The sequence below is a fragment of the Lethenteron reissneri genome, chromosome 12 (assembly GCF_015708825.2).
Source record: "Lethenteron reissneri isolate LAM-NWPU_2019-01 chromosome 12, ASM1570882v1, whole genome shotgun sequence".
In the NCBI taxonomy this organism is placed as follows: Eukaryota; Metazoa; Chordata; class Hyperoartia; order Petromyzontiformes; family Petromyzontidae; genus Lethenteron; species Lethenteron reissneri.
This window is the reverse complement of record NC_083790.1, coordinates 10,537,756-10,564,063: the sequence shown is the minus strand read 5'-3', so window position 1 is coordinate 10,564,063 and position 26,308 is coordinate 10,537,756. Positions and strand designations below refer to the sequence as shown.

Below are 26,308 nucleotides of genomic sequence, written 5' to 3'. Positions count from 1 at the left end.
GTTTGGCACCGCTATGCGCGTTCAGAGATTTGGCGGTGAACGGGGACCCACAATGCAACTTGCAGACGTCTCGCAACGGGAAAGAGGTTGACAACTCGAGACATACGGACATAACGATGATGGCCGCCCTGGCAGGCACGTGCTCGCTCGCTCTCACGCCCTCTCGGTCGATCGCTCTGACACGCTCTCGCTCGCGTACACGCGCTGAGGCTCACCGTGCGTGCGTGCGGCTGCTCTGCGTGTGTTGTCCCCTGTGCTCGGCGCTCTTCAGTTCCCCCGAGCGTGCGTGGCGCCGGGGAGCCCAGCCAGCTGAACGTCATCGAGGGCAACATGATGAGCCTGGTGTGCGAGTCGACGGGCATCCCTCCGCCCGCACTCTCTTGGAAAAAGAACGGTGAGCGAGCGCGGGAACTGCAACATTTTTATTAATATACCAGGGGTGGCCCGTTGAGCTATGTAGTTCTTTTTCAGAAGCGACCTGGCCACAAAGGATAGCTCAACGACGTGGCTTATCATGTTGAAATTTATATCAGCAGCCAAACACTTTCAACGCACGTTGATTATACATGTGGAGGGAAACACCGGAGAACCCCGAGAAAAATTCACGCAACCACGGGGAGAGAGACACACAAACTCCAAATATACAGGCGTCAGGGAGGCGTCAGGGTCGGGATCGAAACCACGACCTCCTGTATAGCAGGGGAGGTAGTTAACATCTCGCCGCTGTGGCGCCCTTTTGCCACCCGCCGCCACACTCGTGGGAATCCCGTGGGGAAGTCTCTGTGCCTTGGGACGTGATTCCTGGACCATTGTTGAGCAATATCCCTTAAGTACTCTGTACTCGTTCTCTGCAATGTTGATGTGTTTGTCTTTGTTTCGTTGTTGCTGTGCTCACGCACCACGAATTCTCCCTTATAAAATAGCCGGGCAACCGGCTAATTAAAGCCATCATCTGTGTGACAAATAACATAAACTCAACACTCAAGGACCGCTCGCCAACGAGCAGGAGCCGAGCCCATGGAGCCTCGTGGCTCACGAGGGTTTGGTGTCACAGATGCAGGCCATGATGCTGATCCACGAACGCAACTGGGCCATACCTGGACCGAAAAAAAATCTTATATTTTTTCACGGTGGACGTGGTAACATGTCTGGCTCTTTATGTTTGGTTTGTTTTTGTCCCTCTGTCTCCTTATCTGCCTCTCCAAATGTAATTGCATCTGCCTCTCTTTGCCTCTTTTAGGTCCACCTTGGTCTATATTTTATTTCATCCCATCTGTTTATTGTTGCTTTATCATCGTTCTGTCTGTAGCGTTTTATCTCTCTGATGTTTTCTTGATGCCAGTTTTCATCTCTGTTTGTGTCTCTCAATTTCTTCACAGAGTACGATTTGTAATCTTGTGCATTGCAGGCAAGCGTTGCTTGATCAATCCGATTTGTGAGATTCCCTAGGATGGACAACAACAGGAAAATTAAAAGTGTGCTGATTGGAAAAAATGGAAGGAACCGGAAAGAGAGGAAGACCTCAGAGAGAATGGCTGGACGACGACACAACAGATCGGTGCCAGAAAGATGTGGCCACTACTTGAGCATATTGGCACAAGACAGAGGAAAGTGGAAACAAATGACGAAATGTGCAGTGGACACCTACGGAGCTACCTGCCCATGGATCGTGATGATGATGATGATTCATACGATGTGTAAGTTCATCTTAGTCTCTGTTTCAATATACATTTTTGTTTTCGTCTGTCTCTATCCATCCGCCCCAGGTAAACCCCTGGAGGGTGACCAGGAGGGCCGTGTGAGGGTTCTGTCTGGAGGGCGGCTCCTCCAGATCGGCAGCGCCAGGCCGTCGGACGCCGCCTCCTACACGTGCGTGGCCTCCAACGTGGCCGGCACCAGCATGAGGGACTTCTCTCTCCAGGTGTACGGTGAGCCCTGAGCGATTCGCGAGCCTTTTGTATTCCCAGCGCTGGTACAAGACCATACTACCATGCACCGTATTTTGGCAGAGTTGACAAAAGGAAAACTCTTGACCAGCGAACCGCTACTGGACAACTGTGAAAAAAGAGCTTCATAGCTCATCGGATTCCTCCAGGATTCTGATTAATGATAAAAGATTCAGATTTTTTTTTATTGTTGCCTGAAGGTGTTGTGCACCCAACGAGAGCGCACGAGCCGCCACCTCGCCACCCCTCGCGATCACACGCGTGCGCGCCCCCCTCTCCGTCCCCGCACGCCGCCCCGCAGTGCGCCCGAGCATTCAGCAGAGCAGCGGGCGTCCCACGGAGGTGACGGTGTCGCGTGGGGGCGACGTGACCCTCGAGTGCCGCGTCGAGGGCCTGCCCCGTCCGGCCGTCAGCTGGCTCAAGGACGGCCGCCCCATCCCGGCCGCTGCCCGCAGGGGCGGCGCGGGAACGGGGGTGGCAGCCCCGGCGGCGATAGCCAAGGGGGTGGCCGGGGGCCCCGTCGTTCTCAACGACGGCCGCACCCTGCAGATCCACGGCGCCCAGGTGGGCGACACGGGGCGCTACACCTGCATCGCCGTCAATGTGGCCGGACAGGCCGACCGCAAGTTCGACCTCAACGTGCACGGTGAGGCCGGGAGGAGGGGGACCACGTAGGGGCGTGCGGGCGTGGGGGCGGCGCATCGTGCAGAGGTGGCAGGGATTGTGCGCCGGGTGTGACGAACAAAGCTGCGTAGCTGCAAGGGGGTCAACAGTTGGGCAGTAGAATTGGTAAAGGCCGCTGACCTCCCTGTATGGATTTAAAATAAATATATATGTATTATTTATTTTTCTCTTCCTCTGTGTGGACGTTTTAATTTAATCACCGATTAATATTGATTCTTAATGCACATGTCGGATTTCAGGTGTAAGAATCGATGTTTCAGTCGCGCAGATTATATTGCAATTGAGGCTATTGGAGGGAACTGAATTGAGACAATAAGATTAGAAGCGATATAAAAAAAAATGTGACGTAAGAGAATCCATTCTTGAATGCATCGCAACAATTTATCAAACTGCCAGGGCAAGAGCTGGGGCCTGAGGGGTGAGAGGTGAACCATTACATCCCTAACAAGTGAATTATTTATCAATCAATCATACCTAACTGTGGTGGCTCGCACTTTCAATCCACCAACATCTGTGGTTCTTGCCATTGGAGTCACTTGTGTAAAACACTCCTGGATGTATTAGAGCGTTGTTGTTGTTATGTTATCTGCATGCTGCTTTAACACGTGCCCAATCTACATAGGGATTACCATGGTGGCTGGGTTGGAGGATTGGGTGTGGGGGAATAGGTTGATACTCTTTGGAATAGGTTGAGTTGGCCCCTGACCTGTGACAGGTCATGCACTGCCATTCCCCTGGGGTTCAACTTCCATTCCATCACACGAACCCTGGTGTCATTCACGCAAACTCCAGTCATCCTCGCAGCAGCTTTTGACTAACCATCGAACAAAAACGGTCACCGGATCACATACTTTCAGATGCGCTTCTGCGGCCATCTGGAACGCTCTTCCTTCCGATATTAAGAAGCCACTGGAGCTATGCATTTTTAAATCATCTAGATTGGCAAACTGTATTTCTTTAGAACTGCTTTTTGTGTTTAATTTGTTGTCTTTCCCCCACACCTTCGATGAGAACGGTTGGCTATGTACGGTGCAAGAGAAGTTCAACATACATACACTGGTGGCTGAGTTTTGGGGAGTGGGTGTAGTGGGGATGGGTTGAGGTCGCTCCAGACTTGTGACAGCTCATGCGCTGCCATTCCCCTCAACTCCCATTAACAGTGCACAACACGGGAAACATTACCTCACCGGTTCGTTTAGTTGTTTTAGCTATAACTATGTTTATCTTAACAAGTAAGGCCCACTGAGCTATGTAGCTCTTTTTCAGAATCGTGCCTGGCCACATTTGATAGCTCAATGAAAGTGGCTTATCATGTGGAGTTTTTTTTTGCTGCCAAATACTCCATACACACATTTCGAAATGCAGAGGGAGAAACCAGAGGACCCGGAGAAAAATCCACGTGACCACGGGAAGAACGTGCAAACTCCAAATATACAGGCGTCAGGGTCAGGATCGAACTCACGATCTCTTGTATACCAGGCGAAGCAGTTAACATCTCGCCACCGTGGCGCCCTTGAATTTCAGTGCCACCGTCGATCGGGGACGGCGAGGCGGAGAATGTGAGCGTGGTGCTGGGGAGCCCCGTGGCCATGACGTGTGAGGTGTCGGGCATCCCCCCTCCGTCCATCTCCTGGCTCTTCAACCGCAAGCCCATTCCTCCGGGCAGCGACGTCAGAGTGCTCTCTGGTACCAAGCGAAACACTCAACTGGGGAGCGCCCCGCCCGCTCAGTTTAACTGCCATTCGTCACTGTAAACGTTAACTCTTTCCTGTTCCGATGACGTACGTGTAGAATAACTTCATCAGGTACTGAGGCTCCCACTAATAATACAAATATGAGTTGGGACCCTATGCCAGGATTTGAAATCACAACTTTTCGATTAAGAGTCACGCGCACTGTGTCGCCAGTGCCCACCTGGCCTAATCTGCTGCACTTTGCAGACATTAATACGTGGCAATTAAAGAATCGGTCAGACATCAGAAACCCAGTGAAGTCTTTATCCTGGTTATTTATATGGCATAGTAAGACTAATTTGTATTTTACGTGTACTGAGTCTAAACGTGCAATTTTCGTTCGCAATCACTGAAATCCTTTAACCGCCAGTCACGCCTTCGCGAAATAGTAGCTGAACCCGGCGCGACCCTTTGCCCCTTTGACCCTCGTCCCCCGTACGCCCCGACCGCTCCGCAGGCGGACGCATGCTGCGGGTGATGCACGCGCACGCTGGGCTGGCCGGGCGGTACACCTGCATCGCGAGCAACAGCGCAGGGGAGGCCAGCAAAGACTTCCTGCTGGACGTACTGCGTTAGTGCCGCCACCAAACACACGTCGAGACGATCCGTGGTCCCGTGCAGAACCGATCGCGGGAAAACTCATGACGTTCGTCAAGAACGCTGCGTGGCCTTAACGAGATAAATGTATAATTGGCGATGTTTTTGCCTATGGCTCACCTTCCAAGCATCGTGTCTTTTATTTTGTTGTTTAAATGTGCAAATCGCCTGTAGAGTTGCCTGCTACATATCTTTCACTTTTGAAGTCACACAGTGTTATCGACAAATTTAATGAAGTTTTTTTGTTATTCGTGCTCGTGCAGCATCACAATAAGTTACGTGCAGCAGAGGTCACCAGAAGGGATCTCAGAGGTAGTTCTGCAAACGATTCACTCCCAGAAGGATATCACCTTCTGTGATATCACCTTCTGTGACCCACAGAAGGTGATATCACAGAAAAGCTTTCCGAGCAGGCTTCAAACGGCTTTCCCATGTGCCCTGCTTATAGAGACAGGGTTGTTTGTCAGGTTAATTTGAAAAAAAAATTATATTTCAGAAGTTGAAACGTGGGAATATTAAGTTAAACATTTTAATTTGAGGCTTGCTGTCCTGTCATTTATGGCTGGGCTAAAACCACCAACTCACTGCATTTGAAAACAAGGATTAATCACCGGTGTCTACCTGTATTCTAACCCAGGTACTCAGTAGTGCCATGTCACAGCACTAACCCAGGAGCCACTCAGCCGTCTGCAAATTCCACAATTCCTATGGTGGTGGCCAGCCTCTTGAAACCTGAAACGACCAGAATTAAAGTGTGACTAAATTAAGATGGAGAATTTGGAAGAACAACGTTTGATTAGAGATGGTGAGAAAAAAACAACTGCCATAAAAATAACATTAAACAGCAATTGCTGCGATTGTTTTTGTTTACCATCAAATATATATTTTTAAATAATATTGCGTGCTCGATTGAAAAGTAATGCAGACGAGGCCAACGAGTGATCGATAATTTGCACTCGTTGGGTTTAATATTCCCCCCCCCCCCGCCCCCTCTCTTTAGTTCCACCAACCATCAAGGACAACGAAGTGGTGGAGGACGTGAAAGTCAAGAAAGGTCACAAGGTCACACTGACCTGCGAGGTAGAAGGTGAGCAGCCTCGAAATTTTACGCAGCCTATTAACGTCAATTGTTTTCACAACTATTTATCCCCAATTGCGCTCCACGCAACAAACGGGATGTACTGTCGAGTTTGGAAGCTCTCTGCAATTGCGGGGATTTTGGGCCCCTTTTTGCAGCAGCCTCGTAACCGCTGGTTCCCCAACGTCGGCGCCCGTGGACCACTGGTGCTCCGCCAGGCCATGGGAAGTGACGCGCGGAACCGTTTCACAAAACACCTGTGTCTCTTTGTGTGCAGGAAGCGGCAGTGTCGTGCTTAGCGCGTTGCGCTGCGAACCCGGCGAGCTGGGTTTGATTCTCGCTCACGGTCAAGATCGGTGACAAATATCTGAACTTCTCCTGGGCCACCCCTAGGTCGACTCAGCCTTAATGAGTATCTGGTGCGGTGTGTAAATATCAGCACTGGGAATACAAAGGTGGCTGGACGTGGCACTGGCCACCCTTCCTCTTGTGTGTCGTGCCGGCCTTCATGGGTACTCGCCAACAGCACTTGCCCCATCGGTCTGTTAAAGGCTACAAGAGGGGGGGATCTTTGTCGTTTGCGCGTGCAGGTAACCCAACACCAACCGTGCGTTGGCTTAAGGATGGGCAGCCCCTGCTGGAGGGAGACGCAGAGGAGGACGGCGAGGGCGAGGAGAAGGAGGGACGACGCACGATCGTCTCCAGCGGCCGCTTCCTGCAGATCACGGATGCGCGCGTGGGCGACACCGGCCGCTACACGTGCATGGCCTCCAACGAGGCCGGGGCCCGGACCAAGAACTACAACCTCAACGTCCTGGGTACTAGCTCTATGGTGTGACACCCACTCGCTGGGCAACAAGTCAGAGTTTCACCATACCGCCAGGGTGGATGCAGCGAGAGGCGCTTTGTAATCAGAGTGTCTGCTCGTTCGTCGTGCGAGCTGCGTCTCTCTGCTCGTTCGTCGTGCGAGCTGCGTCTCTTACAAACCAGAGGTGGGATTTCCACGTTCTTCTTGGTGGGGGGCCAGACTCTCCATCTGACGACCGCTGTTGACAACCCAATAAAGTGGCTTTTTTTTATATGAACCCAAAAGGGTTGATGGTCAGTGTTTCACCCTGTCCGGAATTTGAATGCGCACATTTCTGACTGGCAGTGGAGCATGCTGCCGACGTACGGTTGCGAAAGAAGTTCAACATATTTACATACATTGCCACCCAGATTGTAATCATGTAATTATGTATGAATAATTTGGCATCATATCCATACACAAATGCATTTTTTTCTTTACCAACGTCGGCTTCAGTGAGTCTCAATAACTATTTTTAAGAGGGGTCCTTACTGAAGATAATTGGTCGATACATTTTTGTCCTTCATATTTCTGCATGTGGGAGGAAACGTTGCTCAGAATAAATCTGGCGCACCTCTGCATTTGAGGAAATTACATTAAACATCACACGTAAATAAATCAATGCCTCCTACAGACACCTCACTGAGATCCAGGTAAGTAATTTTCAATAGAGTCCACATTTACTTTTTTAATGTACAATTTCACAATTAGTACAAAGTTAACGAAAAATCATTACGGGGGTTTTGCTGTGGATATTTTGGCTGACTGGCTGTCTTCAGGTGAAATTGAGTTTGTAAATAATCATGCTGACATTTCACTATGTTCAGGAGGTTCCCTGCATTGAGATACAATTCCATTCGTGATTGTTTAAACATATATATTGGATACAATGAGGATGTTTGGATTAGTGCTGGTATACACCAAAATTACTCGCAGAGTGTGCAAATGATGTCATATTCGCTGATGTGCAATGAGTCTTTAATTTCTAAAATTATCCAAGAGATTAGTGATGCGCTACGTGTCCCACTGTAGTAGAAAGGGAGTCTACAGAGAATGAAGAATTATAAAATCATTCAGGAGGTTGGTGTCAGGATACATTGCTCAATTATATGTAAGGAGCCTTTAGAATGCAAAGCAGATTCTAAGCAACATTCTTCCTTTATTAGGAAGCCACTGGAGCTATGCACTTTTAAATCTAGATTGCAAAGTCATTACTTGAACTGATTTTTGTGTTTCGTTTGTTGTCCTTCTCCCACACCTCTGATTACCATGGTTGGCTACGCACGGTGCGAAAGAAGGTCAACTGATATAGATACTACGTAAATGCATGCAGAAGGTTGTTAACAATCGGCGAATTCATATTCTCAAGCAGCTCTCCCGCGATATTTCTCACCTGATGACTGATTGCTTGTGTTGCGATCGAAACGTCGTGATATTATTTAATTTTTTATTTTTTATTATTTGACTGATCTACGTGGCTTTACTGAAAGTCCCAAGAACATGAATTCCTGCAGTCACGAAAGCTTTAAGTCAAGATTTTATCGTCTAATTGTGACCATTATATTAAATCTGAACAGAGAAAAAGAGTAAATAGGCCGGGTGTATAATCAGTGGGCAAGGTTTCTGCGCAGTGGGTGTTTTCCGCATTTGCAATTTGTCCTTCTCATGGGCCTATCCACCTGTTATCGCCTCCATAACCTGACCCATCCCCCATCTCCCTCCCACGCCCTTCCCGCCTCGCTCGGCCAAGTGACGCCGACGATCCCGGGAGCCGGGCCCGATGCGGGGCCTCAGGACGTCACGGTGATCCTCAACAGCCCCACGACCCTGGTGTGCGAGGCTCAGGCCTACCCGGCGCCCATGCTCACCTGGCTCAAGGACGGCTTGCCCGTGCAGGCCAACAGCAACGTGCGCATCCTGCCCGGTGAGACGACAGCTCGCGGCTGCGTGCACGTGCGTGCGCGTGCGTGCTAGTGCGTGCTAGTGCGTGCACGTGCGTGTGTGCATGCTAGTGCGTGCGTGCGTACATGCTAGTGCGTGCGTGTTAGTGCGTGCGTGCTAGTGCGTGTGTGCGTGCACGTGCGTGCTAGTGCGTGCGTGCGAATGCATGAATGTTGAACTTCCTTCACACCACCGTACGTAGCCAACCGCGCTTAACGGGGGTGCGCATGTGTGGCAGCAGCAGCACGACCTCGGTGCCCACAAGCAACATCATGACGAGCGTGTCTGTCCATCAGCAGCACTGTCGGCACGTGTTTACAGTTGCACATATTGACAGCATTAGTTCCACCACCGATTAAGTGCATAAACAGTTTCAAACAATTGGAAGCAACTGGGAGGAGTATGCTATGAAAAATTATCGCGTAAATATAGATTTAGTACCAACAGAAACATTATCATCATCATCACAAACAGAACCACCGTCAGCACAATGACCATCATCACCAGTATGACCATGATAGCCAGCGCCACCATTCTCCACCGTCACCTCGGCATTCCATTCGTGAACTGGCGAGACGGCAGGAGAGTTATAGACAAAACGCGAAGCTGCAGCCGGATGGGAGTAGATGACTACAAATGAGACGATGTATTGGGTCTCTTGGGAGGAGGGTTCAATTGGTCCGTGCCAAAGGCACATAGAGCCTAGGCACAAAACCCACTCCTCTTGCCACCCCCTGAAATATGCATATTTATCATCCCAGCTGGATGCAGCAATGCTGGGTCTACATCAGACAATTCATCTCCTTCATGTATCTGTCTGTCCACGTAAAGATTAAAACTATTCTTTGCAAAACCCACCGGCCCCACAGCTTTCTGGGAGTGAATCGTTTCAGCGGCATTTAATTCACTAAAAGCAAACTCTGGAACGGTTTCGACACGCAGGCTCTCATCAGCACATTCGGGGCTGTTATCAACTTTGGTTGCTTATATTCCCCACGACGACGCCGACGATCGTTTTGAGCGATGTCGATACGAGGCTCCGCGTAACTCTTCTGCATCTCCGCAGGGGGGAGGACGCTGCAGATTCTGAATGCCGGCGCAGAGGATGCGGGCCGCTACACCTGCGTCGCCACCAACGAAGCCGGGGAGACTCTGAAGAACTACGAGGTCAAGGTCTACAGTGAGTGCGGCGGGTGCCAGCGCGGCGCAGCGGGACAGTCAGTGATGATGACTCGAGATAATATTAGTGACTAGATAGGATTAGTTACTCTAGATAAGACTATACACTAGATTAGACTAGTGACTAGATAAGATTAGTGAACTCCAGTGATCCACGCAGCAGCAGCAGCTTTTGGTTAACAATCGAACAAAGATGGCCACTTCATCGCGCGTTTTCAGATGCGCTTCTGTGGCCGTCTGGAAGGCTCTCCCTTCCGATATTAGGAAGCCAATGGAGATATGTGGCCGTCTGGAACGCTGTCCCTTCCGATATTAGGAAGCCAATGGAGATATGCTCCTTCAAATCATCTAGATTGACAAACTAATTTCTTTAGAACTGCTTTTTGTGTTTAGTTTCTTGTCCTTTCCCCGCACCTCCAATGAGCACGGTTTAATACGTACATCTCATCGAGGATTGCCCCCATGTTTTCCAGTCCCGCCCTCCATCTATAAAGATGACAACCCGGGGGTGGGTCTCAGCCCCAAGGAGATCAAGCTCAAGGTGAACAACTCCCTGACGCTGGAGTGCGAGGCGACGGCGGTGCCGGTGGCCGTGCTGCGCTGGTACAAGGACGGCCAGGTGAGTGAGCGAGAGAGAGAGGGAGCGGCGAGGTGAGCGAGAGAGAGGGAGCGGCGAGGTTAGCGAGCGAGAGAGAGAGAGTGGCCAGGTGAGCGTGAGAGAGAGGGAGGGAGTGGCGAGGTGAGCGAGCGAGAGAGGGAGCGGACAGGTGAGCGAGAGAGAGATGAGCGAGCGTTGCCTGCCATGGCTGCGTCCGTGTGGCAGGGTCAACTTGGTTATCTAGAGGTCAGCCAGTCTGCACGGGGCTTAATGATCCTATTCCCGGTATCGCTGCCCAGTACATTTTTGCTGGGTGGAGCAGTGGCGCAGTGGTTAGTGCACCGCGCTATGAACACCTGGTGACCTGAGTTGAGTTCCTCACCATGGCAACCATCAGTCTGTGGGTTATATTTGAACCAGATCTGGACACCCCTTCTTGCAACAGACAAAATGGTGAATAATATCATTCAATCCTAATGACCAATACAGTGTGGTGAGGCCTTCATTTCAGCAGTGGATTAGCAAAGAACTGTAGCATCATCATAATTATAATTTCTGTGCACTTTATTACTGATTAACACTTTCCGGCGGACATTGTCGATCACGTGACATGTGGAGTGTACGCCATCATGTGCAGTTATCAAAGCCTATTTAACCAACTTTATCATATTTACTGCAACTAAATTATGAATTTAAAAAATATTACCATAAATTTAATCGTTTCTCAAGACCCTGTATGAACCAATGGGACATGGCCATGCTGGGCACAGGAGGCATTTTTACATTTATTATTTTATATTATTCGTTAATAAACTAGTCCAACATCCCGAGCAGGACTCTCCTGACAAAGAGACTTGAGACACACGTCGAATAATGCCACGGTTGGCGAGATGTTAACTACATCACCTTGTATGCAGGAGGTCATGGGTTCAAACCCAACCCTGAAGCTTGATGCATATTTGGAGCTTGCGCGTTCTCCCCCTGGTCGTGTGGATTTTTCCTCGGGTCCTCCAGATTTTCCCTCCACATTTAAAAACACGTGTTTTTCCAGTAGTTGGCTGCTATAAATTTCCACATGATAAGCCACTTCGTTGAGCTATCATTTGTGGCCAAGTCGCTTCTGAAAAAGAGCTACGTAGCTCAGTGGGCCTTACCTGGTAAAATAAAAAGTTCAGTTTAGTTGAGCAACGCGGTGCAGCCCTGCAAGTTGCCTGCCCACGCCGCTGCTGGCAACCGGGCCTGTGTCTTCCAAAGTCTTGGAGTACCTACACTTTACCCCACCACGCACGGCCGGCTGATCATCATCTAACTGTGGCTCTACCCGCTTACACTGCTGGAGGTGGCTGCGCGAGGGGGATTACAAAAGTCTGCCCGTTGTTTCAAATCGAACCGGCGACCTCCGGACTGCGAGTTCAGTGCGCTCACCGTTTCACCGCTGTTATCATTATTGTTGTTATCATTATTATTGCACAGATCAAGAACAATCGCACTTATAACAACATTGCGTTCAATGCAAGAATGCGTTGCATTGTTCGACGAACGAACGAGTGGGCGGGCAGGCGTTGACAGGCGTCCACTCAATGCTCACTGTACAGCAAATCAGCAGCGGCGAGCACCTGGAGATCATGGCCAGCGGTCGCATCCTCAAGATAAAGAACGCTCAGGTGTCGGACACGGGCCGCTACACCTGCGTGGCCACCAACCTGGCGGGCGAGGACGAGAAGGAGTTTGACGTCAACATCCAGGGTGAGCGGGGACGCGGTGTCGCACGGAGCGAAGAGGCAAGTTTCAAGGCCCCTAATCACACCTGCCCGACATTCCGCACGTGTAACGGTAGCGTGAGGCGTGGGGCTGCAATTGCTCGCCCGTGTCACTGCTGGCGGAAGGGCCTCCGCAAGAGGGAGGGAGCTCGAGGAGAGAACCCCTCTTTGGAGCGTATTTGGCCTACTTTTCCACGCTAGCCCGATGTCTTAGAAGAGGTGGGAGTACCCACACTTTACTGCCCCACACGTGAGCTGCCGGTCGACGAACTGTGGTGAACGCATCTACACTGCCGGGTGGACGGAGGCAGCAGGATTTAAGAAATGTGCGCTGTTGTTACGACTGCCGTGCCGGCATCCCTCTAGACGTGTATCCGCACGTATGTACGTACGTACGTTGAACTTTTTTCGCATCGGACGTAATCGGAGGTGCGAGGGAAGGACAACAAACTAAACACGCGGTAATATTCCTAAAAAAGAATGCAGCAGCCGGTGTGCATTTTGATTCCGTTTTGTTGACATTCTTCTCCCGCCGTGCATTCGTTGGCCGTGTGTCGGCAGTGCCTCCCGCGTTCCAGAAACCGGCGGGGCCCGGCCGAGGCGGAACGGACGCGGGGAGGCCCGACGGGAAAGACGTGGTCATCAACAACCCCATCTCCCTGTACTGCGAGACCAACGCGGTGCCGCCACCCATGCTCACGTGGTACAAGGACGGCCGCCCCCTCTCCTCCAGCGACAGGGTCCTCATCCTGCCAGGTGCCCGGCCCGGCTCTCGCGCCTTTGCGGTCGTTCAAAGTGGTCGGCGGCACTGGGCAGAGTGGCAGAAAAATCCGTCCATCATTGTGCTGTGCTTTTAATCGCTCCCTCGGATGATGCTGCCAACTTAATCGACCTGCGCCGACCGGCGCATGCGAGGCGCGGTCGACCAGGGGCAGGCGTAGGGAGGAGACGCTCATCCACCAGTGCATTGTATTGTCAAAAAGGGCTGTACCGTGAACATGCTGTTCAGGTACACGTGTACAACGTTGGCTGTGATGTGATTAGGATATAAACTGGCATGTCAATGCAATTGAGTTTAATTCCTGGCGATGCACATCAGTGACACGGGCACTATCTGAACCTTTCATAGATATACCCTAGGTCCACTGGGCCTTAAACCAGTAGCCAGTGGAGTGTGTGAACATTAAGACTGGGGCAGCCAGGTGTGTTTGTGGCCACGCCACTCACTCGAGCACAGTGTGGGCCTTGATAGATGCTCGCTCACAACACTTGCCCCAACAGCCTCTATGGCTTATATATGGGTCTTTGGCTCTGGGTGTGTGTATACATATATCGGACATATACGTGTATGTATACAAGTGCTTCCATGCATGGCTGTGTCAAAGCACATTCACTCTTTTGTGTCATCTCACTGTGTCTAAGCACACTCACTCTTTGTGTCTTCTTGCTCTAAGCACACTGACTCAATGGCAGAGTTAGGATTTTCAGGTAGGGGGGGCAAACCCTCCATCAATGAAAAGTGATAGGAGTTGTTAGTAGGTAAGGACTTGTCCCTAGCTTTTTATTCGACGCGTGTGCGGCGATGGCGTAGCCATCGATCGAGGGTCGAATTCGAACCATCTGTGATCAGCATCGCGCTCGCTGAAGGTGTTTGCTTTCAGGGAAGTTGTGTACTGGATACGCAACTGCGCACAATTCTGTGAGTCACTTATACCTGCTTTGCCATTACTTATTGCCAATTATGGACTCAGACTATTGTCCTATCATCTCATAGAGTCCCTGGCACATAATAATATGCTACACATTGGCAGTGGGGATTGCAAAATGCCGATTTATTACTAATAAACCCCAATGATCCGATCGAAATTAAGGATTTTGATCGGATTATTGGGGGGGCAAGTGCCACCCCACCCCCCTCACTAGCTTCGCCAGTGCACTGACTCTCTGTCTAAGCACACTGACTCTCTGTCTAAGCACACTGACTCTCTGTCTACGCACACTGACTCTCTGTTCCTCGCCGCCCATCAGGAGGCCGCGTTCTGCAGATCCCACGGGCGCAGGTGGAGGACGCCGGCCGCTACACGTGCGTCGCTGTCAACGATGCGGGCGAGGACTCCCTCAACTACGACGTGCGCGTGCTCGGTACAGATGCGCACGTGTTTAGTCCAGACGCGCGCGTGCTCGGTGTGGACAGTGCTCGTAGAGAGAGTGCTCGGTACGGAAGCACGCGTACCCGGCAAGGACACGTGTACTCGGTACGGACGAGATCGTGCACGCAGCCGTACTAAGCATGGCCCGAGACAAGACATCGTCGCCAAGCTCAGGATCGATGATGTCGTCCCCATTGATGTCGTTGCACCGATGCGATGTCGTCGCTTTCGTCGGCCCGTCTTTGCCGAAGACGCCTTTCGTGAATTACCTTCTTAGCAGATTCTTTGGTTCTTCCAGTAAATTCCTGCATTCACAAAAATCTTTGAGTCAATATTTACCTTCTTAGCGTTAATTTAAGTCAGTTGCGAAAAGGGATCACGGTTTGCTTAAATGAAACACTGTCTATTCATTTAAATGCAACTTTGTTGCGTTTTTTTTTATTTACCGTGGCGTTGCCTACAGTTACCGTTGCGGGATCGTGCCACACTTTTAAGCATCGCACCCCGGTCGTCGGAAGCAGTGCCGTCACTGCCATCCCGGGGCCTCGTGTTCGCAGTCGCGTCTCGTGAGCCCCCCTTAGTTAGTGAACTTTTTTTTTGGGGGGGGGGGTCACTATAATATAGCAGCTAATTGATGCAGATGTGTAAAGGCAGCGGCTCAATGCCAAAGTAGATTGCAGCCTGCAGCCTTCAGCTGTCACTTCAATCCCCTTAATTTCCACCAGAAGCATTCAATTGAAGATAAGAAAAGCAGTGGAAGATGCAGCCTTATGGTCAGGCGGAGTCGGGTGAAGTAAAGCTTAACGGAGAAGCCTCAAAAAGCGAGTTGGTGGCCCCACACGGTAGGTGAGCGTTCCAAGTGGAAGAGACCACAGTCTAGGCGGTGACGCTTTGAGAAGTGTTGTGGGAAGAGGCAAGTGAGGATGTGAAGGTGTGGTGTGTGTGTGTGTGTTGTGGAGGTCGGGCGACTCGTGGGGTGGTGGTAATCGATGAGTTGCGTGGTCGAGTGAGGGTACGTCTGGTGGGGCACGTAGGAGGGGATGTGTCAGTGGGAGAGTGTGTGGGGGTTGCGACGACGCCAAGCGCAATCGTCTTCATTTTTATCATTCGCAAGGCGCTTCTCTCTGCTCGAGCGATCGCTAACGTCACGCTCCGCCGCAACTCTCCCCGACCTCCCCCCTCTGCCAGTGCCGCCGAGCGTGCGGGGCGGCGCCGGGGAGGCACCCGAGGAGGTGGCGGTGACGGTGAACGACACCGCCCGGCTCGATTGCGCTGTCGACGGGAGCCCGGCGCCCTCCGTCTCGTGGCTCAAGGACGGGCGGCCGGTCTCCGCGGACGGCAGACACTCCTTGCTGTTCGGCGGCAAGACTCTTCAGGTGGGAAACGTCCAGGAGCCGGAGGGCGAGCGAGAGAGAGAGGCTCAGCGCGCTCCGAATCGCGTCAGCCTCGTTTATTCCGGTGACGGTGGCTTTGACGGGCTGCCTGTGATGCGGCGGCTGGAAGGTGGGGGTTGGCGGATCGCGCGGGCGTTTTTAGCCATCGTGTGTTTGACACCTGCCTGCCGGGGGTGGGGGATAAGTTTGCCAGCAGGAGGCGGTACAGCAAAGAGGTTTATGACCTGTCTGTGAAGTTTGAGCCGGGCAGTGGTGGCTGTGATGCACGTGGCCTGTAAATCCAGCGCTGTGAGGCAGCGAGGGGGGTTGGTGGATTGCCGCACACAAATGTTGTGAAGCGCCCTTCCCGTGGGCGTCGAGGTGCCCTATACACTTGCTCGCCAGGAGAAGGCAGGGCAGCAAGTGGACTAATCGCCATCTGTTTCCATCTGTACGGGGCTAGAGCGTTTCCTCCTCGCGCGCTCTCCGGTTTACTCCCACTTGTATGAAACTCACTGATGGGCTTAAGACGTCTTAAAATGAAAACCCAATTGCAGGGCCCTCCTGACATACGATTCAGCGTGGTTCTCCTGGATCAACACGTGAATAATTGAGTGTTTCGATTTAAAGCTTTCGTGACTGCAGGGATTTATAGTCTTGGTTCTTTCGGTAAAGTCACGTAGAAGGGGAACAATGAAATAATAAAATAAAACATAATAAAATTTTATTCTCACTGTTATTTATTTTATTTTGTTTTATTTTTATTATTTTATTATTTCCCTTCTACGTGACTTTACCGAAAGAACCAAGAAGATAATTGAGTGTTCTTCACTGTTTTCAGAAAATTTATTTAGACTGGAGGAATCCGATGAGCTACGCAGCTATTTTTTCCACAGATGTCTTGTGGTTTTGAGTGGCTTTTCTCTGACAACTCCAGTTTGCTAATACTCAAGACTAAACTTGAGTTCACATTCCAAGCAGGACCACATAGCAATAGTTTTGAGACACGATGCGAGCTTTCTAGGTTGATACATTTTGTTCCTTTTATATTACAGATCCTGTGATCTCACTGAGAGCACACGTGAGATGTTATTGATGGCAACTGAAGTCGGGATCGTAAGGACATGCGTTCATATATTGGTCAGGTCCTCATCTCAGCCCATCATCCACAATGGGTTCGATAAAATAAGTACCATTTTGCACAAAGTCCATGGTAAATGTCCTGTGGAGAGACTGCTTCCTGTCATGGCAATGTGGAATTTTCATAGTTGGCTCAGGACGACCAATGGAGGTGGACACTGCCCCTGTCCTCATGTTTCAAGAGACATTTACTTTTGGCACTGAAATAGCGACGTGATGGAGTATGGTGATTGCACTTCCTTGAGTTGCCTGGGCCGATGGGACAGTGCTTCGTGTGCATCTGGGTTATAAACTGAGGCACAGGCCATAGCAAGAATAAGCGGCGCGTGATATTTCATATTTAAAAAGACTTGGGCCCCTTGTTCATCAACCTGTACTGACCAGCATGGTGAAGTATGGTTAAAAAAATTAACACACATAATTGAAGTGATAGCGATGCCTTCACCCACCAGCAGGTTGACAAAGGGCTGTAAATTTTTAGATTTAAAGCTTTCGTGACTGCAGGGATTCATATTCTTGGTTCTTTCAGTAAAGTCACATAGAAGGGAAAAAAGTAAAATAAAATCAAAATTGTTGTTTTATTTTTATTCTTTTATTATTCCCTTCTACGTGACTTTACGGAAAGAACCAAGAATATAAAGGGCTGTAACTTAAATGCAATTATTTTTTTAATTCTGTTATGTTGTTTTTCCAATAGATTGAGCGTGCGCAGGTGATGGACACGGGACGTTACACGTGCGTCGCTGAGAATTCCGCCGGTCGGGCGGAGAAGCTGTTTAATCTCAACGTCCACGGTGAGTTTTGCACTTGAACATGGGTCACCTGGCTCTGAAGACACACCTATTCATCGTTCGTACCTTCGCCTCCAACCGTAACGTCTCCTGCATAGCCGTAATAATATCTCCTGTATAACCATAATAAGCATGAATGCCCTTCAACCAAGAAAAACCTCACCGGCGGTTCCTGTCCTGGGATGTTTTGCCAATTTCATTAATCAGTGTTCGGCTTTATGCCGGAGGAAATCTGAGTAGCCAGCTATACATACAAGGAGGCAACACTCAAAGCTCTGCGCAAACCAATTCAATTAACCATGGTTGAGAGTTCAGATCCCGGTTGGGGTCGACTCAGCCCTTTTTCTTTCCAAGTTTCGAAAACGGCAACACCAAATTGTGGGAAGTCAATAGTAGACACACAATCGAGTGACCTGAATGTTGGAATCGCCACCACTGGCTTAGGACCGTAGTAAGCAGGACATAAGCAGCAGACCGGGAACCTCTTCCGGATAACCGGTACCCTGCCCGAGCAATATGATCGCAGGAAGTCACATATGTATCTATGTTGAACTTTTTTTGCTCCGTATGTACCCAACCGTGCTGATCGGAGGTGTGGAGGAAGGACAAAAAACTAAACACAAAAAGCAGTTCTAAAGAAATGATTATTTAAAAGTGCATAGCTCCAGGGACTTCCTAATATTGGAAGGAAGAGCGTTCCAGACGGCCGCAGAAGCACATCTGAAAGCGTACGATGCGGTGACCGCCTTTGTTCAATGTAAAAGCAGCTACAGCGAGGATGGCCGGAGTTCAGGTGATGATGCTTTATGCTTCTTGACGAGATCAGCAAGATATCGTGGTTCCTTTGTGACAAGCACTTCGTGGCGTTATCAGTGCGACCTTATGAAGTGATCACTTCCCAACAGCAGCGACACGTCGCCAGTCATCCTAAGTGTTGTTTCCCTCCCCACAGTGCCACCGACGATCGTGGGAACGAACCCGGAAAGCCTCCACGTGGTGGTGGATAACCCCATATCGCTCATGTGCGAGGCCACGGGATTTCCCCCGCCCACGCTCGGCTGGGTCAAGGACGGGAGGCCCCTGCAGCCAAGCAAGAGTCTCTTCATTCTTCCCGGTGAGGCCGCACGAAAGTTACCTCTCTTGTGCATTCATCCCAGGTCTTGCTTGTAGAAGGATCGCATCGTTATTGTTGTTGTTTACGGAATCTCACTTTTTTGTCCGCAACTGATACGTAAACTGCCGGTCTGCCTGCCTGCTTTACAGATGTGTGTGTGCGCGTGTGTGCCGTGGTTACCACACTGCGCTACGAACCCAGCGACCCGGTTTTGATTCCTGCTCATGGCGAACACCAGTGACGATTATTTGAACCAGTACGCCCCGAGGTCGACTTACCCTCAAATGAGTACCTGGTGCGGTGTGTAAACATCGCCACCAGGGAGACAAAGGTGGCTGGGCGTGGTACTGGCCACCCACCCCCTCGTCTGTCCTGCCAACCTTCATAGGTGCTCGCTAACAGCACTTGTTCCAACAGTCTTTTAAGGCTATATGGGTGGTCTTTGTATTTGTGCCTTCTCACATTGTTAGATTTGTTGTATGCATGTACGTATGTTGATTTTTTTTCACACCGTACGTAGCCAACCGTGTTAATGGGAGGTGCAGGAGAAGGACAACAAACGAAAAACGAACTTACCATTGTGAACCTAACTAGCGTCGGTAGTGCAGACGTGTAAGTGGTGAGCAGGTTGACATTGTGGACTGATTATTCCGTCGACTGTACTCAAGTGTGAAGAGAGAGGTGGGATTGAGTTTCAGAGATCGGCAGCACAGGATGTAAAAGAAGAAGCAGAGTCAGCGAGCGGACAATGCCCACGACGAGGTGGAGTAACACAGGCAGTTGAACAGACCGGACAGGTGGAAACAATGTGGTGGACTTCAGAAGAGCATTGATCTCGGTCGGAGAAGCGCCAGGAGAAGAGGCAGCCAACAACGATGAGATGGACGAGGCTCGCGCTCACACTAGGAGACCATCGGTGCTGCAGCTCTCGATTTAATTCTATCTTAACCCTGTCCCATTCTGATGACGTACGTGTTTTTGTCATCGGAACGGATCCAGAAGATAAACTAAAATAAAATAGCTTTAGCGGTATTGAGGCTCCCACAAAGCCATGCTGGAGGGCTTGTGGCACATTTTGCCACCAGCTATTGTAGAGTGCGGTTGTGTCGCTACGGTTCTCTGCATTGAGTAAAAGTCCAAGCATGGACTTTGATGCCGCACACTGGATGCAGAAGCAACGCTTGCGTTGTTAGGCAGAAGATCGCTCTGCAGAGCGTCCGTCTAATTCTTGCAACCCCCTCGGATCGATGTCTGCCTGCAGGCGGTCGCATCTTGCAGATCCAGAGGGCGAAGCTGTCCGACGGTGGACGCTACACCTGTGTGGCCATCAATGCCGCGGGCCAGACCAAGAAGCACGTGGTGCTCACCGTGTACGGTGAGTGTCACATGCACCACCCCGTCGCTCGCTCACGTTCATGCCGCTCGGCCTCGTCCACTCGCTTGGGTGTGGAAGCGCCCGCCGACCCGGTTTGGCGCGTGACTGCGACACACGGTTCCTGTGTCTTCTCGGTCTTTAGGTCAAGGGTGTTACAATAGACAAAATTCCTGATGTGCGTACGCTTCATTGTGAGTTCATACACCGCGATCGATTCGACATTATTCCCATTTTGGGCATTGCGTTGTGAATGAGCGTGGGTGGTGTCATGTCTTTTGGTGGTCCGGAGCAGATGGACATTGGAGGTGAATATGAAATGGACCAGTCTATCCATAGAAAGGCCAAAGTTGACATCCCATTAAGCGGTGTTCTTTTATTGAATCTTCAGAAAAACAATAGGAGAAGGATGCGCACCGAGCCAGCGCTATTGTGCTCCTAAGTTTGACTTGAGTAAGCCTGGGTTTGGATCCAACCACACTTATGGTCGCTCTACGATCCACTGCCGACCCCAGTCGATCATGTCCACTCGTACCCGGCTTAAGAATTCCACCCTTGTCCCCCCTCCCCACTCTTGCCCCGCCCCCCCACTCCCCCACCAGTACCCCCCACAATCCGTGACGGGGGCGGCGAGGCCCCCCTCGCGGTCAGCGTGCGAGCGGGAGGCTCCGTGTCGCTCGAGTGCGAGTCCAACGCCGTGCCGCCCCCCGTGGTCACGTGGTACAAGAACGGCCGCCCCCTGGCGGAGTCGGAGAAGGCCGTGCTGCGCGGGGATGTGGGACACGTGCTGACGCTCGTCGACGCCGAGGTGCACCCCGAGACGTGGGGAGGGGGGGGAAGCGTGCGCGTGAACGCTGTTCACGACGTCGTTGTTGACGACGTTGTTGTCGTGAGGCTGCCGCGAGCGGACGTCTCTCTGACTGCGTCGTCCTCGCCGCCTCTCCCTCCTACACCCGCTGCTGGGCCCGATCTGCGATCAAAGACGGGGATGTTTGTTCGAATCCGTATTCACTGCGCGTGTTAATGTGCAAAGCTGCTTTGGGAGGGAAGCAATATCGACGAATGCGAAGGCTGCTGCTGAGCTGGCCGTCCTTGCGCAGGCAGCCACAGGTCGCTGGTTGAGAGACCGCGCGCTGTCCCTACGTATGAGCTCCTTTCACACCGTACGTAGCCAACCGTGCCAATCGAAGGTGCGGGGGAAATGCTGAAACGTGCTTCTGCCGGTGGCGATGGTGTCGTCTCAGGTGGCCGATGCCGGGCAGTACGTGTGCAAGGCGACCAACGTGGCCGGGCAGGTGGACAAGGTCTTCCACCTCACCGTTCACGGTACTGTCCACTGCCGCCAACCGCACGCCAGCGTAGTGGGAGTGGTGAGCATGGTGAGAGTGGTGAGCGTGGTTAGCGTAGTGAGAGTGGTGAGCGTGGTGAGTGTGTGAAGTGTTGTGGGCATGGTGAGAGTGGTGAGCGTGGTGAGAGTGGTGAGCATAGTGAGCGTGGTGAGCGTGGTGAGAGTGGTGAGCGTGGTGAGAGTAGTGAGCATGGTGAGAGTGGTGAGCGTTGTGAGCGAGGTGAGAGTGGTGAGCGTGGTGAGAGTGGTGAGCGTGGTGAGAGTAGTGAGCGTGGGAGCGTGGTGAGAGTGGTGAGCGTGGTGAGCATGGTGAGAGTGGTGAGTGTGGTGAGAGTGGTGAGCGTGGTGATTGTGGTGATTGTGGTGAGCGTGGTGAGAGTGGTGAGCGTGGTGAGAGTGGTGAGCGTGGTGAGCGTGGTGAGAGTGGTGAGCGTGGTGAGCTTGGGGAGCGTGGTGGGAGTGGTGAGCGTGGTGAGAGTGGTGAGAGTGGTGAGCGTGGTGAGCGTTAGTGCAGACCCGTCACCATGTTTTTGTACTCTGTGCAAGCCAACCCTCTCAGACATGTCGTCTACACCTACATCAAGAAGTAATAGAAAGGGACTGAAGTATGAATCCCTTAGTCTGCGAGACAATTCCAAAGTTTAGGATAGAATTGGTGCAGGATGTGTGTCAATATGTATGGTGCGTGAAGAGTTTGGAAAATAAGTTTGGGAAAGAAATGTATTGGAGCAGGAGGCACTGGGGAGTACCATTGGACATAATTCGGAATATTGGATAATTCGGCAAGGCCAGAGCCCCATATGTGTTGAATTAACAAAGGTTTTCTGTAATTCTAATCCACAACGAATAAATCCAGGGCACGCATGAAAAAACTGGACAAATTTACGCCGATTCAGATTCATTATAGCGCTCCTTGTCTTGGAGAACATTTTTATGAGAAAATGTAGACAGAGGGCATCACTTAGATTACGGAGGTCCTGGAACTCTTCTCAGACAATGATGTGGTTTAGGAGCGCAGCAGCAGCTCCCTTACCGCTGCCATGCAGGGGGAGTGCAGTAGAATGCACTCGCGAGTACAGTACATAATACTTACTGATCCTATTATAATTTATTTGTCTATTTATTTATGAAAACACATTCCTGTGGAGGGAGCTGGTAGGAACGTTGGGTTGCTCGGTCAATGGCCAGGGTCAACGGCGGCGTGGTGTGTTCCGCAAATATGCCCGACTGTGAGGGCGGGCACAAGCCGGCATGAGAAAGTTAAACGTTGAGTTTTATAAGGGCACCACGGGGTGACCAGCCCCTCCCCACCCAGCCCCACCCCTCCCACCCCCCATCCAGCCCCTCCCCACCCTCCCCTCCCCACCCAGTCCCTCCCCAACCGGCCCCTCCCTGCACGACGGACACAATAATCCCCAGTGGGCTGATGTAACCAGGAGGTTCCTACCAGTATAACGTTTACCATCTGTATATTATTAGCGCTATTACCGATACCCCAATGAAGCCCTCATATACTGCTCATACGAAAGAGATAACGCTATCAGGAACGCATCCCCATATGTACAACGGTATAATGAGCCCTTTCAGCGCTGACTCGATTAGCCCTCACTTCTCCAGCAACGCCGCATCCTGAGCGCTAAGCGCGGTCTGTATGTCAAACCAATTCGCGAACCCGGAATCATTGCCAACGGCATCGACTCGCACGGGGGGGGGGGGGCGGCGCCAGCGCCTCTTGAACGTCCGGCACCGCGCGGGTTCCGCGTCTGCAGTGCCGCCGAGCATCGAGGGCCCGCCGGAGGAGGACACGAGCGAGATCATCGGCAACCCCGTGACGCTGGCGTGCGACGCCCTGGGCATCCCGCCGCCCGCCATCACGTGGCTGCACAACGGGCGCGCTTTAGGTGAGGGCCGCGGGATGCCACCTCACTCGGAATATTGCACATACTGCACGTTGTTAACCCCCTTTCCCCCTCCGAGTCGTCTGCAAGTTGCAGGGTGGGCGTCCCGTTCGCCGCTGAATCTCAAAACGCGCAAGCAGTTTGCGTTGGTTTTATTCAGAGAGGCGTAGCACCATTGTTTTCGAAGACATTGTACTCGCCGCAGAGAACCGTAGCGACACGACCGCACTCTACGATCGCTGGTGCCAAACTGTGCCACGCGCCCTCCTGCATGGTCTTGTGGGAGCCTCGGAATCGGAAGAAAAACTGATGACGTACACATACGCCATCGGAATCGGAAAGGGTTAAAGTTTATTTCGATTTCTTACACGGATGATGGGTCTCGTTTAGCCAGTTGCCCGGCTATTTTATGAGGGAGATCCGTGGTGTGTGAGTACAGCATCAATGTGTTTGTGGAATGTATGCCTGTCTGTGTGCGGGGAGCGCTAGTGCAGCGGTTAGCGCGCTGCACTACGAACCCGGCGATCCGAGTTTGCTTCCAGACTCATGGCCAACATCAGTGACGAATATCTGAACCGGTTCTGGGCATCCCCTAGGTCGACTCAGCCTCAAATGAGTACCTGGTGTAGTGTGTAAACATCGCCACTGGGGAGACAAAGGCAGCCAGGCATGGTACTGGCCACCCACCCCTTCGTGTACAGTGCCGGCCTTCATAGGTGCTCGTTGACATCACTTGCCCCTACAGTCTACTCAGGCTATATGGGGGGATCTTTATCTTTGTGTGCTAGCTTATATTAAGGCAGACGTATTGGTTAATGTGGTCTTGCATGAACCAGAATGATCACTGGAATTTCATGGGACGAATATTTTGGTTGACAAGACGCGTATCTGTGATCCAGTGCATTGGAGGCGAGTTACGGCCCGGAGATTACAGTTCAGCAGATGGATTCATGACATTTGTGACGATTGTGGTGGTGCCGATGATTGTACTTGCGATGATGATGATAATGACGCATATATGATGATGATGCGAGTAATGCTGATGTTTCTGATTATGCTTGTGATGATAACGACAACGACGATGATGACAATATGATGATAATGCCATTGGCGATGATGATGATGATGTTGTTGCTGATGCCACAGCTCACGATGGTTTGTGTTCGTACCTCTGCGCACCGCGTGCAGATAACGCGGCGTCGTTGGAGATGCGCATCTTGTCGGGCGGCAGCAAGCTGCAGATCATCCGCTCGCAGTTGTCGGACGCCGGGCACTACACGTGCGTGGCTTCCAACGTGGAGGGGGAGGCACGCAAGACCTACCGGCTCACCATACACGGTGCGACGCACATACAGCACATGCAACCAGCACGCACACATACACACACATATACCTACCAACTCAACATACGCGGCGTGACACAGATACAGCCAGCACGCGTACACAACACTTGCCACTACGTGGGAGTGAGATCACCATGGTGCCTGTGCCATGCTTGGTGCACTTTGAGGCCACGTGAAGTGTCGAAGGCTCGCTGACAGGAGGTCACGGGACAGACCTAGGTGCCATGGGTTGACTGACTGAGATGACTGGCAGACACACCGACTGTGTCCCCTACTGTGACAACTTGCTGTATTTTAGCCACCTGGCACTCTGCTCGTTGTTGTTAGCGTCGCTCCTTTGCCCTCCATTGTTGTTGGAGGGCGACTGCCTCCAACTGCTCAGCAGCGTCCTTCACGCGCGCACACACACACACACCTACCAGGTTACCATACACGATGCGACGCACACACAGCCAGCATTTTCTTCTCCCATTGCTTTTGAATCGCCGTCCCTGTTCCAAGTCCAGGCTAAGGCTAGGCTGGGACGACTCTCTCGATAAAATAAACACCCCCCCCTGTTGCTGTACGGCGTCCTCGGTAGTAGTGGCACAAAGGCGCTGTGTGACCCCAAGCTGTATTGTCACGGTGCGTGTGGGGGTTAACCGGAAGCGTGCACTCCCCACTCCCCCCCCCACCCCCCACTGCTGCCCCTCGCGAGCAGTGCCGCCCAGCATCGAGGGCTCGGAGCTGTCGAGCGAGGTGGCGTCGGTGGTGAACGAGACGGTGTCGCTGGCGTGCAAAGCGAGCGGCACTCCGCCCCCCGCGCTGCACTGGCTGCGCGACGGCAAGCGCCTCGACGGAGTCGCGTGAGTTCCCGTCCGGCGCAGCGATCTTCACTGCAAGGCCCGCGGGCCACTGGTGGCCTTTAGTGTGGCCCCTGTTGTGTGGCCCCCGACGATACACAACATGTGAAGACACCCTTGCAGGCAGTGTGGCGGCCCTCGCACTGATGGCTTCTCAGAGGAAGTGGCCCCCCTCTGAAAATGAGTGAAGAACACTGGTCTAGCATGTCGCCTCCTTGCCTCCCTCCCTCTGGACGTCTCTTCCTAGCAAGTGATGCCACTTCCCGCTAGCGGGGCCCTGCTCAAGGTGTTCAGGGTTATTCTGCAGGTAGCGATGCACTGATTCATCGCTCAGAATCAATGACTGAGCAGTGAGTCAGATTGGGCTCGTGCGCTCCAATTCGCTCGTTGCGTTTTTGAGCCAGGCTGGGCCGGCGTTGGGAATATGACACGGTCCCACTTTTCACCCAGACAACCGGCAGGCATGCACTTTAAACACTATGATCACTAAACAACAAACTAGTATGTATATTTAAGAGTGCACAATTAAAAAACAATACAAAAAATCACAAATATACAACTACGAAGATGATTT

At 51.6% G+C, this 26,308-nt stretch overlaps 1 protein-coding gene across 1 annotated transcript in view; it reads left to right on the top strand.

The window, feature by feature from the left end:
- Positions 1–26,308, top strand: part of LOC133341883 (hemicentin-1-like) — a 254,826-nt gene that overhangs the window by 167,990 nt on the left and 60,528 nt on the right. The window contains 22 exon segments of the mRNA XM_061550695.1: positions 272–394; positions 1,767–1,928; positions 2,248–2,592; positions 4,155–4,316; positions 4,821–4,934; positions 5,961–6,047; positions 6,629–6,856; positions 8,636–8,809; positions 9,893–10,006; positions 10,479–10,624; positions 12,199–12,349; positions 12,925–13,119; positions 14,392–14,505; positions 15,702–15,889; positions 17,724–17,820; positions 18,770–18,931; positions 20,193–20,306; positions 20,906–21,111; positions 21,548–21,629; positions 23,421–23,552; positions 24,738–24,887; positions 25,593–25,737. Of these exon segments, the coding sequence (XP_061406679.1) occupies positions 272–394; positions 1,767–1,928; positions 2,248–2,592; positions 4,155–4,316; positions 4,821–4,934; positions 5,961–6,047; positions 6,629–6,856; positions 8,636–8,809; positions 9,893–10,006; positions 10,479–10,624; positions 12,199–12,349; positions 12,925–13,119; positions 14,392–14,505; positions 15,702–15,889; positions 17,724–17,820; positions 18,770–18,931; positions 20,193–20,306; positions 20,906–21,111; positions 21,548–21,629; positions 23,421–23,552; positions 24,738–24,887; positions 25,593–25,737 (3,391 nt within the window).